Source organism: Myodes glareolus, chromosome 4, assembly GCF_982192425.1.
Source record: "Myodes glareolus chromosome 4, mMyoGla1.1, whole genome shotgun sequence".
Classification (NCBI taxonomy): domain Eukaryota; kingdom Metazoa; phylum Chordata; class Mammalia; order Rodentia; family Cricetidae; genus Myodes; species Myodes glareolus.
Genome location: NC_142029.1, coordinates 22,165,631 through 22,184,407, shown reverse-complemented (window position 1 = coordinate 22,184,407; position 18,777 = coordinate 22,165,631). Strand labels below are relative to the sequence as shown.

The 18,777-nt window shown below is 43.5% G+C and overlaps 1 protein-coding gene across 6 annotated transcripts in view; it reads left to right on the top strand.

Annotated features, from left to right (window-relative positions):
• Window positions 1-18,777, top strand: part of Map2k5 (mitogen-activated protein kinase kinase 5) — a 230,621-nt gene that overhangs the window by 2,451 nt on the left and 209,393 nt on the right. For 5 of the 6 annotated variants that reach the window (XM_085689209.2, XM_048423691.3, XM_048423693.3 and 2 more), the window contains exons 2-3: window positions 3,822-3,870; window positions 15,615-15,682. In XM_085689209.2, the coding sequence (XP_085545335.2) occupies window positions 3,822-3,870; window positions 15,615-15,682 (117 nt within the window). Of the gene's footprint in view, window positions 1-3,821; window positions 3,871-15,614; window positions 15,683-18,777 lie in introns of those variants that run through there. The other variant, XM_085689210.2, reaches the window with a different exon arrangement.

Below are 18,777 nucleotides of genomic sequence, written 5' to 3'. Positions count from 1 at the left end.
ATTACCTTTTTCTTTAGCTGGCCAACTCTCACCTGTTTTCTCACACCCAGCTTCACTTTCCCTCTGTTAATGTTGGTCAGATGGCCACATTGGTTCATGTGTCCATTCCTATAGTAAAGCATACATTTAGTCATGACTGTTTGCCTGACCATTCTTCTATAAGCTAAACTCCTGGAGGAGAGAGAGAGAGAGACAGACAGACACACACACACACTTGTTTCTGTTGCTTCATAGGGCCCGAAAATTTACCCATAGAGCTCAAAGTAGGAGGAGGGGCCAGTGAGATGGCTCTGTGGGTGAAGTACATACTGTGCAAACCTGACGACCTGAGTTCAGTCCATGGAACCCATGGTGGAACCAATTCCTGAAAGTTCGTCTACTGATTTCCATACGTGTTGCTATGGCATGTGTGCATCCATGTTTACTATTTACACAGACATGTTTATGTAATAAATGAAAAATTTAAAAAAGAGCATTTATCTTAAAAAAAAATTGGTCACCAACCCAGATGTGCACAGTTATGACCTGTGCAGATCTCTGACGTCTTTCTTTGAGACAGGGTATCATGTTGCTCAGCCTGATCTCAAATTGGCTACTTTGTGAAGGATAACCTCGAACTCCTCAAACCCCTGCCTTTGCTTCTTGAATGCTGGGTGAGCACTAGGTTCTGAGTCAGGTTGTTTGGACTTTCTTGCCAGTTGTACCACCAGCTTGGCAAGTCATATCTCTCTGAGCCTCAGTGTCCTTATTTCTGCATAGGGACACCTGCATCAAGACTTGTAAAGATGAAGCACAGCCAAGGTGCCCTATAAATGTTGACACTGATGTGAGGGAAGGACCTGGCCCTCTGCTCTGAGCACCCCAGGAGATCTCCTGCTTAAGACTCAGTGGCCTACACATCACACTGGGGGCCCAGCACTAGGGCTCAGGGCTTTGTGTTGGGACTTCTTTGTCATAAGAGCAGCTGGGAGACATTTGTCAGTAAGCGCCAACAAAGACCTTAGAACTGGGTCTGGGCTCTGTGCTGCTGCTGGCTCAAGGCAAGTCAGGCAAGGTGCTGCCTCAGGTCCTTGTCATCCGCTCTCCCTGTTTACCTCATTTCTTCCATCAGGAAAAGACAAAACCCCAAAGAAATCAGCATCTCAGACTTGGAACCTTAAACTTGAAGGCCATGTGAAACTTGGATGGCCCCTTTGCCTACTTGAGCCCTTTCGTACCCTTCCCAATTTTCTGATGAGGAAGCTGTACCTTGGGAGGGGCAGGGCCTTGCAGAGCCATAGAGCCTGTTTTTCGCAAAACCTAATACAGAAGCCAGAGCAGGGTTTGGTGATTGACCAAGTCAGAGTGATTGGCTGCAGTCAGTAGTTGAAGATTCCAGTTGTTACTTCTCCAAGTGTCTGGGAGACCCTGTGCAGGTCTCCTCCTGTTCCCGCCACGCTTGTCTGTATCTCCTGGAGTTAGGCGCAGTGTGGGGGAAGCCAAAATCAAGGGCACAGACACTGGGCTCTTTGTTCTTTGGCCTCCTTTCTCCTCATTTCTGGAGACAGTCTCCAGTTCTAGGAATCGTGTGTGGGACTGGGTGGGTCGGTGGCCTTCTTTTTCTCTTCGTAGCCTGTCTTGAAGTCTCACTTCCAGTTGTCCTCCACTTGTGATGATGTTTCTAACCAAACGGAACCCGTGATTCTTTCCCCCTCTTGCGTGTCAGGTGTTTTCCTTGCGGTGACAAGATTCCTAACAAAAGCCAGTTAGGGAAGAAAGGTTTTGTTTTCACACAGTTTGAGGGTTTGGCAGGGAAGGCAGGGCAGTAGGAGCAGGAGGCAGCAGGTCACATTACGTCTGCAATCAGGAGGCATGGAACGATGAGGGCTGCTCACCCGTGTCCGTGGCATGGTGTCACTCATGGCTAAAGTGTGCCTTCCCACCCCCTCACAGACGTGCCTCAACGTCTGTCTCTTAAGTGATTCTGGGTTCTGTCTGCCTGATAGGCAATATTACGATCACAGTGAACAAACACACTTGCTATTGACATCTTTCATTTGGCTCTTTCTGTTACGACAAGTGCTTTCTGCTGCCCATCTTATTTCAGAGAACAAACTTCAGTAAAAGTGTGAAGAGTCTTCACATGCACTTACTTACAAAGCTCTTGGCCTGCTATAGAGACTGTCTTACTTCTCTTCTGTTAGATATTTGTCTGACTTATTGAGAGGTAGGAAGAAAAATCAAGAAATGATCATTGTCAACATGTGTCAATTTAAATTCTCTTTTGAAAATGTCTTTAGGTAAAGAAAACTGTTGCATTTTTAAAGATAGCAGAAATTCCCTTGGAAACAAGTACAGAATAATCTCTTAGAGTAAAGTGGAAATGTCCGTAAAGCCATTAAATGTGCCCTGCTTAAAAATGGCCAATAGAAGGTTTGGGGAGACAGTCCTGCCGTTCTGGCTGCGTTTAGACTTCCATCCTTCCCTCTGGATGGCCTGTATACTTAGTTCTGTAGTCAGTATATAGCCAGCTCCCTGCTAAGAGGTGCTTGCTACCTATGAATGTCTACAAACAGTTTCCTTACCCTAAAATTTTGTTTCCTCACTTCCTCACAAAGTTGGTGTTTCACTTGCTAAGATTAGAGACAGAGAAGACATCACCTTTTTTGACTGTTGAGTAAAGGCTACCCGGGATAGTTGTTTTCCCTGATCAATTTTTTTTATGTACAGATTTATTTTTTGAAAAAAAAAAGAGGAAAAAGAAGTGCCAAGATGATTATGCAAATTGGCACTGCAGCAAGGCTCCTAAAGAATTGCCTTTAGAAGGAAGTTTCTGCCTCTGCTCTGCTAAGTGCCCTGCTTTGGAAGGGCTGTGGGCTCCCTGCTGAGAAACGCTGCCAGCCGGCTTTGTCAGCTAGCTGCCTGGTGCTCGTTCTGGCACAGCCTGGGCATGGGAGGGCCATTGTAGCAGAGCTCCTGGAGAGAAGTGAGGTCTGCAAGGCTTTTGCTGTGGAATTGGACATGATGGAGGGCCTCCTTTCCTGGGTCTTAGGTGTTCTGTGCCTCTTCCATTTAGCTGCCCCTGCAGACTAATTTTTTTAGTGTTTTCAACTTTAGAGACTCATTTACATATTAATAACAGATTATATATACCTTCTAGGGCTCCCCCTCCAATAAACTTATATCCCAGCAATATTAAATATGTTCGTGTCCTTAGGAGTGAAGGTTGCTGAGAACTGTCTTCTTACCCTTATGCTGCATATCATCACAGAAACTTGTTTGCTAAAGCTAGCACTGTGAGAGCGAGGCTCCTTGTGGTCTTTACAGATCAGAAACCACATTTATTGAGCGTCTACCATGTACCGTGTGTCAAGGTTAAGTTTATTACATTATTTAGTTTTCACATTACTCTTTCAGTGTCATTGGATACATTTTGGAAATAATCAGAATGAGGCTCAGAATGTTTAAATGAAAAAAACTGTTTCCCAGGTTGTATATTTAACAGTAAGGACCCAAGCCTAAGGTGGTCTGACTCTTAGGCCTCTTCCCCGCCCACGCCTCCAATATAAGAAGCTGTGTGTGGGTGTGTGTAATAGCGTGGTGATGTGCACTGTTGAATTGAGAATAAAAGATTGTCTTTAATACACTATGAAGCGAACCCTCTTCTCCTTGGAGTAGAGATGTAAAGTTTCTGCAGAAGTGTGATTATCAGCTCATGCTTCCATAGTATGTACCAGCACTCCAAAGATCCTTCCCAGGCTCCCCTGTTTTCTCTTGGACTTGCCACGTATTGGCAATAAAGAAGATGACTAATTGTGCTTCTTTATTCTTCCTTTGTTTAGGATGTGATAGGGCAGGTCCTGCCTGAAGCAACGACGACAGCGTTTGAATGTGAGTCTGGCTCCATACGCTCCTCATTCTCGTTCTGCAGTCATATTTCAGATGCTTTATGGGTTGCATTACTTTCAAAACTGACAAAAACAGATTATTTATGATCATCATATGGTACATTTAAATATTTATAAATTAATGCAAGTTTAATGATGATACTGAACCGAGTAATATTTTCTTATTTAATCATATCTTGGGTGTGCATATCTCTACAATATAGCTTTAATTACCAACATGACCTTTATCTGCTCTTCTCTGTGTTATAATAGTGCAGGGCAAAATGAAACGTGTAAACTACCTGTAGACCAATGATCGTTGATGAAGAGGTTTTAATTCTTCCGTGCTTTAGGACATAGCAGCAGAGTAAAGCTCTCGTGGGCGTGTGTGGAATGATTCTGTTTCAGTGGACTTTGGCTTTCTTGTTGATGATGACAGGGGCATATCTGTCCTGAATCCTCTGCTCTCCATTGAACTGGCTTTTATGGACAGGGCTGGGATGTGCCAGGAAACTGGTTTTGATACAGTCATCGCAGAGGAAGGCCTGCTGCTAGTTTAGAAGTTGTGCAGGGCCTTAGGTGCTGAGCAGGGTAAAGTCAGGGGTTGGAACTGTGGTCTTTTCCCTGAAAATGGGGCCATGGGCTGAAGAGATTGCTCAGTGGATAAAACACTTGCGCCATTGTGAGAACCTGAGTTCGAATCCCCAGAACCCATGCAAACGCTGAGCAGAGTAGCACACATTTGTAACCCCAGTGCTCCTGTGGCAGAAGAGGAGATAGAGACAGCAGATCTAAATGCTGTGGGGCCAGCGAGCCTGATGTAGCCAGCAAACAACAAAAAAGAGACCCTGTCTTAAACAAGGTAGACGTGGAAGGCCAGTAGTTAAGGCTGGGGTCTACCTTTCATACATGTGCTGTGGTATGTGCTTATCCACCCTTACTCATATATACTCATGCACACATATACACATCATATTCATGTATGCACGCAAAAATGTGTGCCACTTTTTCAACATGGAAATAGTTGTGATGTTTCCCCCCACGTGACAGTGCTTTTGTTCCTGTTTTAAAGATGATCACTGGCGGAATGTACAATAATGACAGTATAGCGCTGTGTCCTTGTTAGAGGACAATTCAGTCACACTTAGTAACAGGTAAACTATGTACAGTAATGACAGTATAGCGCTGTGTCCTTGTTAGAGGACAATTCAGTCACACTTAGTAACAGGTAAACTATGTACAGTAATGACAGTATAGCGCTGTGTCCTTGTTAGAGGACAATTCAGTCACACTTTTTACTCAGCAGAGCTCTCTTGGAAGCTGTCTAACAGAAACACTGAATGCCCCTGCTGAAACAAGACGTACAAGGTAGGACTAGTTTTTGATAGTAAAAGACTAAACGTGAGCAAAATGCCTCTGTAGAGTGGACCAGGAAGTGATAATGTGTCAATGTTCTGAAGCACACAGCAGTACCTGGAAAGAACACGGTCAGAATGTATGTGCTGATACAGAAGGAGACTGGGATTGGTAGTTGAATGGACAAATGATGTGCATGATACAATCCCCTTTCACCAAAATTCTAGCCCTCCTTACCTTCCTCAGATGTTTCCTGGGGACAGGATCTACAGAGGACTTAATGCAGTGTTTTCTCTCCTGGGAAGCAGACGTAGACCAGGGGGATTAGGGATGAATAAGTGCATGTTTCACTTTATGTGTGTCCCTACTGCTGGAATAGTTAGTGTTCAGTAACCGGAACTTGCTTTTAGAAACTATAGTGAGTAGGACGCACACACACACACACACACACACACACACACACACACACACACAGAGAGAGCTCTATTTAGACTTCTTTCAGTAGCTAAAGGGGGCCAGAGGCCAGGAGTAGTCCACGAGCAAGCATTTGGTGTTCATACTGCCACCAGACAGTTAGCTCATTTGCTTTAGCCTTTCCAGGATTCCCATGAGTGTGTTGAAGGACTGTTGTTCCTGTTTCAGCCCAAGCAAGGGCATCTCCAAGAACTGAGCAACTTGCTCAGATACATGTGAGCGCATTCTAGAACATATTTTCTCAACCACTGTGCTGGACTGCCAAGAGTCACCACAGTTGAAGTATATTCTCGCTGACTTTCCATAAACATGGCAAGGAGTTTATTTTCACTCTATTTTAACCTCTCTCTGTATGCATATGCATGTATGTGTATATTTTCGTGCCCCCCATCCCCCACTCAGGCACCTGTGCAGGTCAGAGGACAACTTTCAGGAGTAGGTTCTCTCCTTCCGCAGTTGTTCTGGGGATTAAACTCAGGCCATGAGGCTTGCACACATAGGCCTAACCTTGTACTCTCCTCTCCTGGGCCCGAGCCTGCTCCACTAGCATCCAGATTTAGCATTCATAATAATAGTGCTAGTTGTTCTAACTAATATACTGATGGTTTTTCTGAGGCAGCCAATGTACTAGATTCTTTCTGAAGATTGTTGCTGGGGCTTAATAATCTTCGTAGTGACTCTGCACAGTAGGAAAATATGACCTGTGAAGAAACTGGAACTCACAGATGAGAGGTGATTGCTAGGAAGTCACGGAGCCCAGACTCAGACACACACAGTCGTTGTAAGCACTTGGAAATCTCTCAAACATAGATAGAAAAAATGTTCAGACTTTGAGGTTTCCATTTTTTTTTTCTTTTTGTTGTTTGTTTTTTTACTTGGTTTTTGAGACAGGGTTTCTCTGTAACAGTTCTGGCTTTCCTGGAACTGGCCTCGAACTCACAGAGATCCGCCTGCCTCTGCCTCACAAGTGCTGGGATTAAAGGCGTATGCCATCACTGCCCAGCTTAGGTTTCTATTCTTTAATGTCATGTTCTTCTGTGTTTTCCAGTAAGGATAGCGATTCTGTATCTGGCTGTTTGCTGGTCAGCTTTGCTCATCTATAGATTGTGTCAAGGTTCTTTCTCTCCCTCTTGTGTCCCTCCTCTTTCCCCACTCCCTCTTCCTGCCCAGTGCTAGGACTGTGGGCATTTGCCCCAGCATCCAACTCTGGACCAGCTGTAAGGTAGAAAACAAACAAAAAACCAATATAAATATGCAGAGAAAAATGATGACAGCCTTTGGTTGTTTTGGACTGGATTATCATCACCCTAGGCTGGCTTTCTCATGTTTGTTTTTGAGTAGCTTGATTGTCTAACCCAAAAATATGCACCATTAAGTAGAACCAATATGCAAGAAATAGTTATGGCTTGGTTTGTAGGTGAATCTTCTGGGAAGTCTGAGACATTTTCGTGGATGGTGGATGAGTAACCTTCAAATAAACCATGTGAAAGGACTGTTTAACACTGCAGAGTGTACCCAACCCTAACTGACTCCTCATATTGGAGAAGTGGTGTGATAATTATGAAGCATCAAGTGGCAGTGTAGAGCTCAAAACTACCAGTTTTCATAAAGGTTGGGGAAAAGGGTTGAGAGAACGGGAAACGTTGCTGATGTGACAGATTGCCAGCTCTTCTGGGGCTTGTCTCTCCGTGCACTGTGCTCAGAGTGGACGGACCAGCTGCCTCTAGTTGCCTTTCCCTCCCTCGCAGCGCCAGTCACTTCTTTTTCACTTCTTTGCACTAACTCTAGAGCCTAGGGGACATGCTTGTTGAGCAGAACCAGTGTCCTATGTGTCTGTATTCAAATAAAAATTGTGAAATGCACATAAGCTATAGCTAAATAGATTCTGTCCTGTGCTTTGGGATTATCTGTGCCATTTCCTGGACCTAGATGTATTTGGTTATGGTGGACAAGTTGGGTTCCGATTCAAATTCCTACTTGTACTGTCCTGAGGGGGCAGAGGTTCTACAGTTACTGTGTTTTCTCTGGGTTTGCTCCCTGGCCTATCATTTCCAAAGGAGTTAGAGCTTCATGGGATTGGAGGGAGGTTCCTGCGGGCCACATTCGCCAGCAGGATTGATGATCCTAAACCTCTTTTTTCTTGGTACCCTTGTCGGTTCTTCTCCCACATAACTGGAACACAAAGAGCATTATTTAGTTAATTTTACTTTTTTTCACATATGTTTAGTGTATGTGCATGTGCATATGTGCACTTGTGCTTGCACATATACATGCATGCACACATAGGCCATGTCACACGTGTGGAGGTAGGTGGACAGCTTGCAGGAATCAGTGCTTTCCTTCCACCATGTGTGTCAGGGTCTAAGTCAGGCTCTCAGGCTCAGTAACACAGGCCTTAACCCACGGAGCCAACGTGTTAACCCGAAAGTACTTATTAATGCCTAGTGGGTTGTTTGTTTGTTTTTATATAATGGTATATTGTTATAAATCTTAAGTATCTTAGAAACAAAGCAGAAAGTCCTCATTTTCTCATTTATTGTTAGTGCTGCTTGAGTTCCCTTACTGTGCTACTGCTGTCTTCCCTGCCCTCATTGCTAGCATGCATTAGACTTCTTTCCGGCATTGGTGTGCATACGTCAACTTCAGTCTTCGGTTGTGACTTATTTAATCTACTAGATGGACATCCAAGTTTTTACCAGCTTTTGAGAACTAGAGAAAATGTGGAAATCCACAGTAGTTGCTTAGATATTTCCATATTGAGTACGTTGGTGCATAGGACAGATTCCTAGGCATTTGGAATCGTTGTGATACAGGAAGGCCTCTGCTCTGAACCTCTGTAACCGTGTGTGCTTTTCAAAAAGGAACTCATTCACAACCCACCACCATGCTAGAAAGCCCTTTCTCCACCCTCACCAATCCCTAGGTACTAGCAGGTTTCTACTCAAAATTAATTTGATGGGTAGAAAAGTTATTGCCTTTCTCTTTATATTTCTTTATAATGAGTATTAGTATTTTTCATGTGTATTTAATGTCTATAAACTATTTTTTCATCACTTTTGCCCATGTTTCTTTTAGGTTGCCTTTTCCTACTTGATTTGAAAGCTTTCTAAAGGAAAATATCGGTCCTCTTTTTTTTTTTTTATTGGTTTTTCAAGACAGGGTTTCTCTGTGTAACAGCCCTAGCTGTCCTGGAACTAGCTCTTCTAGACCATGCTGGCCTCGAGCTCACAGAGATCTGCCTGCCTCTGCCTGCCGAGTGCTGTAGACCTCTGTCTTTACGAGTATTTTTATCTAGTTTTTTTTTCCAGTGTGTTTTGTGCTTTTTAGTCTTTCTTTTTTTTTTCTATAGAGAAGGTTAAAGTTTTATGTGGGCAAGCTGACCATATTTTTCTCGTTACTTCTGGATTTGTTATGCTTAAAAAGGTCTTCCACATCCCAGAGTGCTGAAAACATTTACTTTTATTGCTTTTTCTTTCTACTTAATGGGGTTTTGCACATACATGTTATTTGTTAATTGCATGTATTTGTGTGTATCATTGTTTTTTTTTTAATGAAAAGCATGAGTTTTTTTATACCAAGATTGGAAAGATTTTATTTTTACTATTGTACTATTTTCAGTATATTTTGGTGACAGTAGTCAGATGGAGTCCAGTTTTATTTTTCACGCAAATAGATGGTTGACTCCATGCCAGTTATTGAATACTTTGTCTTTTCCCAGATGTGAGAACATTTCTGAGATGAGACTAAATTCCATAACCATAAAAATTCCTGTATGTTTCATGCGTGGGCCTAACGGATGCTGTGGGAGCCTGGCACTTATGAAGGCCCAGAGTCCCTGCTGAGTCTCTCAGTTTCATTAGCAGATTAACGAGCGCTCCAACACACCAGGTGATGAACATCAGCCAGGCCTGCAGATGCATTTCGTGTGCGTGCCTATTACGTGCACATCGTTCTCTGTATTTTCTCGAGACCAGTGGCTGTTAGACTGATGTTGTGGGGCGGGGAAGTCTCATGGGCAGCTTGAAGGATGAGCTTGAAGTTCACCCAGACACATGCTGGCTTGTGCTCAGACACATGTGTTCTCACTTCCCGTGATACTAGCTCCAGACCTGCAGCCATCCTGTGTCTTCATCCTTGTCAAACTCTGTATCAAAATTAGACTCAGAAAACGTGGTTAGAAGATAAATGTTTGTGCCTTTCTTCAGCCCCAACTATTTATCTTTAATTTTTGAAAAGTTTTTTATGTGTTTATGCATTTGCGACCAGAAGCTCGTTGTAGGTGCTGGGAACTGAACTTGGGTCCCTGGATGAGTAGCAAGTATTCTTAACCACTGAGTCATCTCTGCACCCTCCTACCTCTGAAGGTTTTCTATTCCCTTCTCCTGTAGTTGAGTATTGGAGTTGTGTGTGTAGGAGGTGCCTTGTGTCTAAGCAGCAGCACAGACAGTCGAGTGAGAACGGTTGGGTGGCAGTCACTTTTTGTATCATGGAAAAGTTCAAGTCTAAAGATAGTCGGAAGAAATGAAGTTTTATTTTCTTAAATTGTTGTATATAGAAAAAGGTCATTATTTATAAACAAACTAGATAGATTAGTGGGAAAATTATAATTTACAGTGATGTACATTGAGTCTGAAAAATATTGGACATATAAAAGTTAATTATGCAAATTTGAGGAAATTTGAAGAGAGCTTTAATTTGTAGAATTTTGGCTTTAACAAGTCTAGACTATTTTTAGTCTTATATATATAATACTGTTAATTTGCATGAGTATAAAGAAGTTCTTTAAGCAAGCAGTGGACCAGTTTTTCCTTGAGATCAGTGACTGCTTGTGTTTGAATCTCTGGAAATCCTGTAGCACCAGGCACATGGTAGACTTGAAATGGTTTTCTGGAATGCATGGGTGCTTGAAGAAATAAAATACCTGGAGCAAGTTTGTCCCATATATCTGCAAACCCATTGAACTTGTCTTCACATAGAGCCAGCATGTGGTCTGTTCTCAAAACCTCAGCCTTACTAGGCTTAGTGGTACACACTATGTCCCAGCAATTCAATAGGCTGAGGCCAGAGGATTGCATAAGCCATGAGTTGAGCCAGCTTGGGCTGTACAGTGAAACTATCTCTGAAAGTGAGGTGCAAAACTAAGAACATCTGTAGCTTGTTAGGCCATCATCACCCTCATCTGGAGTAGGACAGTAGCCTTCTTGGCCCCTGTCCCAGCCTTCCTCCTGTCCACCCGCCAGGGTGATCCTCCTAGAAGATGGGATCCTAAGCATCAGAAAGCTCCCACGTCTTTCATCTTACTCAACAGTGAAAGGCGACTCCTTCAAATGCTCAAGTCCCCATGTCACACACGGCCCTGACCCAGCCACACCATCACTTCTCTGGACTCTTTCTTTCTCCTATTTGCATTCTGTTCTTGCCAGTCTCACTTCCTTTGTCCCTGGAACATGCCAGGAATTCTTCCCTAGTGTTAGCTGTTCTTTCTGCCCACAGTGTTCTTTCCCAAATATCATCTGTGTGTACATGACCTACACCGTTTCCACTTCACCGTGTCTGGGCCTGAGTATCATACCTGCCACATGGTAGGCGTTTTTTTCTGCAAGGAAAAGGAAACCAAGAAACAGGGATGTCCTGGAACATTGAGGGGAGGTCATGAGCTCAGTGATAGCTCATGGATATGAAGGTGTGACCACAGAAGCCATGGCCTGTTATCCTCCCTAGGTCAGTGGATGCTATCCCTGAGAACTGCTCTGAACCTGACATCTTTTCTGGTAATTTCCAACTGATGTCTTTCTAACATTTACAACCATGTTTCCATTTCTTTCCTGCCATCACTGTAGTTGTATCTGACGTCTACCTGGTACAGGAGTGTGACAAATGACACATAATATATTGCTTCCACTCTCTGTCACTGCAGTGGGTTCTGTAAATTCTCCAGTTTCTGCTGTTTGCCCACTGGGTCATTCTGACCACCCCTACCTGAGGTACTGGTCTCTTCTGGGGCCTTTAGATGGCTCCTCTAAGTTTGTCTTTCAGATTGCATGTTGCTTCGGATAAAAATCGTGAACAACATATGGCCTGTTATGATTCTCTTTTCCCAAACTCTGCCATTTTGTATATTTGTGACACACTGCAGATTTTGTAAAGATTGCTTCATAATATTTGTTTGCCATCTGCTGTACTCTATTTGGTATCTTGCTAGGATTTTTGCCTCCATTTTAAGTGACATTAACAAAATCCAGCCAGTACATAGACTTTCCGGTTCTCCTTTTGCTTCCCTAATGTGCTGGAAAATCATATTACTATGCTCCAGGCAACTAGAGGAGTCTGGTATTGTCATTGCAAACCAGTGTGTCAGATCTCTGAGCACCCCCTCTCCCCGGTTATATCCTGTAATGTTCCTTTGGTCAGATGGCAAAGAACCTTCATGTATAAGACAGAAAGAAGCTCAGGTTATATTTTTCTTCTTTCCGCTCAGCGCCACTTCCTTCTTCCTTCTGGAGCTCTGTACCAACCGTCTGTACCTTTCGAACTCTTGGTTCCGTTTTAGTTAAGTTCTTAGGATTCATGACTGCAGAGAGTGTAGTTTTAAAATAGCCAATACAGTTTGAAAGGCAAATAGCCAAGCTGTTTGCTGAGCTGAGTAGGTCTAACTTGTGGGGTAAAGGTGTTCCAGGTCGCCGTCTACTGAGCTGCTTGGTAGCACTCTGCTTTCTTCCTCCCCTTCCTTCCCAGGCCTGTCCCTTAACTGCTTCCTCTCTTTAAACGCTGGGGCGGGTGGTTTGTTCCCGAGCCTGGCACCATGGGGTCAGGGGCAGGTTCCATTTTCCTCTTTGGCCAGCATCACCTGCATTCTCATGAGTGTGGTTATTTTTCCAACCCAACTTCCACTTTGACAAGAACAGCGTCTTCATTAAAGCATCTAAGCATGGAAATTAGAGGGTAAAGCAGCCCCCTGAGAAACCAAGGCATCCATCCTGTTAGGCCATAAGAGCTATTAGTCACTATGTCACATCAGCCTGATTTTATCACCAGGCTTAATTGGAGTGCTCCTTTCAGCTGGTCCGAGCTCTTCCCTTGGAGTCAGACCCATGCTGTGGGCTGTGGCAGCACCCTTCTGTCTGCTTCTCTTCCACCCTTCTGTCTGCTACAGTGCAGTGGGGTGGGGCCTGTCTGTGCATGGAGTGTTCTGTGAGGCGTCGACTTGCCAGCTGACTTCCCTGGCAAAAATCATCAAGCTTACATAGAAACCACAATTCCAGAACACTTTAAGTAGTCTTAAGTACTTAAGTTTGGGTTTGAGAGTTTAGAAATTCCCCACCTCATTCCATCTCCCACTTCACCCCCCCCCCACTTTCTCTCTTCTTCAGTACTTCCTTGTCTTAATTTAGAGAGATAATTATGTAAATGGTACTTACGGAATTTATGGTCTCTCATCAGAAGTCATAAAAGGCTTTTTACTGTTTTACTAAACTCTGAGTGCTTTCCTGTTCTATTCCTGAGGTCCTGTATGTGTTTATGTGTATGTGGCTGTTGAAATTTGAATATGAGCTGTATCTGCATAGCTAACTCTGATGCAGGAATGAGATTGGCCAAAAGCTCCTTTAATGTTGGACAGAATTCGGCCCATATTGGCTGATTATGTGTGTGCATTCATGTGTGTGTGCAGGTACACATGTATTTGTGTGAGCATGTCTGTGGTGGTCACAGGTTGACTTCAGATGTCTTTTTTAGTCTCCATTGTCTTTTTTTGAGACAGGGTTTCTCTGTAGCTTTAGAGCCTGTCTTGGAAACTAGCTCTTGTAGACCAGACTGGCCTTAAACTCACAAAGATCCGCCTGCCTCTCCCTCCCCAGTACTGGAATTAAAGGTGTGAGCTACCATTGCCCGGCTTCCATTGTATTCTTGAAGGGAAGTTCTCTTACTAAATTTGTAGCTTGGCTAGACTGGCTCTCCAGTGAGACCCAGGACCCTCCTGTCTTCTTGTCCCTAGCACAGGGATTATATTTGCTTGGCAAGCACTTTACTTGCTTTTTCTCTGTTTAGTTTTCAATACAGACTTTCTAAGGACACACTGGAGAGAAACACCATCTAGCAGGCTTTCTTCATGGGTCTTAGAAACTAACATACTCAAGGCTAAGTTGGAAATTTCCTTTGAAACTCAGAAGACAAAGAAGAAGAGAAAACATAGTATAAAAGCATGGAAGATTATGTACCAACACCCACAAAGACACGTCATAGTTTCAAAGTCAGGTCAAAGAAGGCTGGGAACATAGCTCTGTTGGGAAAAGCACACATCCCTTCCCATGGCCCCTGTGATCTTGTCACCAGACAGGAGGCCATCTTCATAATGTCTTCCTCTGGACAAGTGGGTATGCCTGTTGGTGTATGATGGGAGAGTTGTGTGGTGAACCAAACCCCTCTGTTCTTTCAGAGCTGTGCAAACTTATTCTCTTAGGATGAGATGCCCAATGTGCCAGACTTAGAATAGGCCCATCTAATCAAATCCATAATTATATGCCCATGAGTGAGCAGACCTATAATGCTGACTGTTTAGCAAGTACTCAGATCCTGAGCATCTTGCCGAGGGCCTGCCTCTTCTAGACTGTTACCTGGGCAGAGCAGGCTCTGTACGTTGCTCCAGTGGTTGAGTATTTTTTCTTTGAACTGTGCATTTAGAATTTCTGCATCAGCCGTCAGATGCTCCCGCTCTTGTTAAAATTTTGTTATTACAGTTCTTTCTTTCTTTCATCCATTCATTCATTCAGTGTGTGTGCTTGGATGCCTGTGGGAACGCATATGCTGTAGCATATGTGCAGAGGCCAGAGGCCAGCTTCCGGGAGCTGAATCTCTCCTTCAACAATGTGGAGTCTAGGGGTCGAACTCAGCTTGTCGGGCTTGGAAGCAAGTGCTTTATTCACTGGGCCATCTTGGTCTCCCATGTGTTCCTACTCTTTAGAAGGATGAGGTATCAAAATATTTAGAAATAACATGAAACTTATTCTAGTCCAGCCTGGTAAAAGATGGTGGTGATTAGGTCAACAATTCTATTTTAGGTTAAAATTGAGATCTGGTCTTCTCAAGAGGTCTATTTTTAGGTTCTTAAAAACAGCTTTTCAAACTAAGAGAATTGCTGAAATGAGCTCATTGTTTCTAGATGTGACTTCTTTACTATTTATTCAAATGTGCACATTCTGGTTATAGGTTTTGTAAAGTCTTAATAGCCCTGGGTCTTGAGACTATTACATTATTTCAAAATAGCATGAATCACCGTTAGATTCTTGCAGGTCAGAGAACTGGGACAAACAAAACTCTCAGAGAGAGCTTTGCAAGATAGGCTGGAAGATGGAAGCCCACTATTGAAGCCCCTTTGCTTTGAGCCTTGTGCGAGGCCCAGGCTTGCCTTCTGTAACGCAGGAACAGCCCTGCTGTCCACAGTGCAGGGCTGTGGTGTGGTTCTTGGGCAGTGTGGCATGTGAAGCACAAGTCAGAGCCCCTTCCTGCAGCAGTGTTTAGCAAATGGGAGACATTTTCACCTGCTTCAGTGATGTGGTGGGTTTTCTGGGAGAGAGGAAGAATAGAGAACGGGAACACGGTGCCACATGAGACATAAGAAAGTACCAAAGTAGAACGAGAGGCCTCTCTTCTTTCAAAAGCCAATCTTGTCCTACTCCAGTCAAATTTACTTGACCTAGATATGCGTCGAGAATAACTAGAGAAGTATTTTGATTTTTTACCTTCCTTTTAAAAGAACATTTTAGTTCTTCCTTGAGCAGGTGCTCTAGCTCCTTTTCCTGCCTCTGTGAGTCCTGCACCCGTGTGTACATATTCCTGCACATGCACACAATGAAACGATAAGATAAATATTAAAAAAGAATGCAAGTCTTACTACTTTCATCATATTCATTTTTTGAACAGATGAAGATGAAGATGGTGATAGGATTACAGTGAGAAGTGATGAAGAAATGAAGGCAATGCTGTCATACGTAAGTGCACTGCATATGAGGGTATTGTAGTGTTTTAAAAACATTTTATTTGTGTGTGCATGCACGCGCATGTGCACACATACACACACACATACACACCAGAGGACAACTTGCAGGAATTGGTTCTCTCCTTCCTTCCACCATGTGAGTTCTGGGGCTGCAACTCAGGTTGTCAGGACTGGTGGCAAGTATCTTACCCGCTGAGCCATCTCATCAGCCTAGCAAACAAGGACTGTTTTTAAAGCATGTTAATGTAATTGAGGATGCTGTTTCTTGGGCACAGTGAAGATATGTAAGTAAATCACAGTTGCCATGGCATTTTCCTGTGTAATAGATAAGGTTTTCAAGATTTCCTTATGTGAAAGTTAAGGACATTATTTTCAAAAGACACTTACTGATCATATCATGAACATTAAGAATAATGCATCTTAATGACTTTTGCATTAGGTATGGTGCAGACTAAATGGACTATCAATTTCCTGTATTTTTTATGCAGTACTTAAAGTAACGGCTCATTAAAAATGAACCCCTGGGCTCTAAAAAATTTTTCAAAATCTACTTTTGACTGGAGATCTCTTTCACCCTTCCAGACTTCAGCTATAATATAGCTGCAGGCTTTTATGGACGTGGGATTTAAAGATGTACTCTGGGTTATTTTATGCACTGCCCACCCTCCTGCTTGTACCCTGGAATGAACAGCAGGACTGAATTTATACTAGGTGGACTTTTCTCTGGTATCTCGACTTTTGTTGGAAATTTGCATTAACATTTGTCTGAGACTAAAATAGGTAGCAGAATGGGTTCTAAAGCTTCAGTACCAATTGAGAAAAATTTATAAAAACAAGAGACATATAGCTTCCCTGAGCCCCGGTTTGAGCTTGCCTCCCTAGTTTCCTTTTTCCTGACTTTATGCTCTGTTGGGAAAACCTTTTCTGGTCTGGGGAAGGAACTGCTAGAAGCACAGCTCTGCTTTGGGTGCCTGACTGAGGCGGATGAGGTGGATCACTTAGCCTTTCAGGACCACAGTTGCCTCCTGTCAGTGGTGGGTGATCACATACATCCTTTCTACTGCACAGGGCAACTGTAACGATCAGATAGGGTGACAGATGTGAAAGCGCTCTACAGAGGCCAGGTGATAGTACCGTGGACATGATGGACAAGACCAGACATTTGCTTTTCCCTCAGACTTGAGTTGGAGCCCACAGTCAGGACGTATGCTTTTGGTAGCCTTCAACGTCAACCAGGATATTGTTTCATCGTAATGAAAACTGGAAACTGTCTGTGTGGGTTTCCGCCAATAGTTTTAATTTAGGGTAGGAGGAAAGAGAACAAGAAGGATGGCATGATTAACAGAGCATTGCATTCCTACCAGCCCAGAGTAGGAAAAGTCAATTTCCCATTGACTTCCCATTAACTTATGTGGAAGTCTTTGTGTACCGAGAATTTAGAGCTGAGATCATCGGTACGTGGAAGGCGGAGTGGGATTGTCTTTTCCAAGGCGGCTCTGCTGTTGATGGATTGGCTAACTCTCCCGAGAGCGTGACTCCTTTGTTTTTAGGGGTTCTGGTTTTCTGACGTAAGGCTTTGGCAGAGAGCTGACAACAGTGAGCTCTCGCAGGCGTTCAGCATACCCACATCTAAGCAGTGTGGGCTTCTCAGAAGACCTTGCCAATTGTGCCTCCTGTGAGAGAGAACTGAGTGTGGTCCTCGTGATGCTGCTAACCTTCCTATGTCTGAGTGCCCAGTGTGTAAACTCAGAGCCTGGAAGTCTTTCTTTCTCCCTCTCTCATTGATTTTTTTACTTATTTGTGTATCTGTGTGTGTCGGGGGGTGGTAAGTAGGTAAGGTGGTAATGGAGGGGTATGGAAACATCTTGTGTGTGAGTACAGGTGTATGCATGCCAGGGCATGTATGTGGAGGTCAGAGGACAAGGTGAGGTCAGTCTTCACCTCCTGCCAGTTTGAGGCAGGCCACTGCATGTGCCAGGCTAGCTGGCCTTTGAGTGTCTGTGGAATCTGCTGTATTGCAGTCATCACACTGCAGTCTGGGGTCACAGACACTTGCCACCACACCTAGCTCTACGTGGGCTCTGGGGAAGTCTTCATGCTTTTGAGGCAGCGCTTTCCTCACAGGGCCATCTCCTCAGCTGTTAAAAAGGTAAATAATCTAATTATTCTGTGATAGACATTAGCCCTGATTCTTGTGTGTGTGTTGCAGGGGTAGGGGTTAGGGCTAGAGATTGATTCAGAGCCTTATATTTCCCAAGCATGTACCCCATTGCAGAGCTACCCTTACAACCCTTCATCTCTATTTTGTAAATGTTTGAAAGGCATGTCCAAGGTCTTAAAGCTATATTGAAAATTCAGACCCCGGCCTGGAGAGAGATGGCTTGGTAGTGAGGAGCAGGGACTGTTCTTGCTGAGGACCTGAGTTTGGAACTGCCCAGAACTACAGTTCCAGGGGATTTGACACCTCTTCTGGTCTTTGTGGGTACCCACATGCACATACACAAACCCACACTCAGACATACATACATACACATAACTAAAAATAAATTTTAGAAAGAAAATACAGATTTTCATTTAGGCTTTCCAAATCCCACGGCCATTCATTCTTTTACACAGTATCTTCTTGGTCTGCCACCTAAAAAATTCTACTGGAAACCCTGTCAAGGCCATTATAGCACTTGATTGGTTTATTTACACAATATCTTACTTGTGCTTATAACTTACACTTATTTTTCAAATACATTATTTAATTATTTTTTGTTGTAGAAACATTAGTCATGATCTTGTAGGACATGTCCTTAAATTTAGTAGCCCCTGAGATTTCTTGAGAGGTGTTTTTTGGTCTGAAAACAACTATCCCTCTTAGTCTGCCTCAGTCCATCTGGTTGGAAATTACTCTGGGGACCAGTATTGTCACAGTAGGTTTCACAGATCGTCCTCAGGGTCACCAGCCTGATATAGGAATTTTTCATTGGTGTTTATTTATTTAAATTTTATTTTATTTTACTCTTTTGTTTTCAGTATGTCCCTTCCTGCACCCCTCCATGTTTTCTCTCCTCCCCTTTCCCCTTGATCCACTCCTCCTTC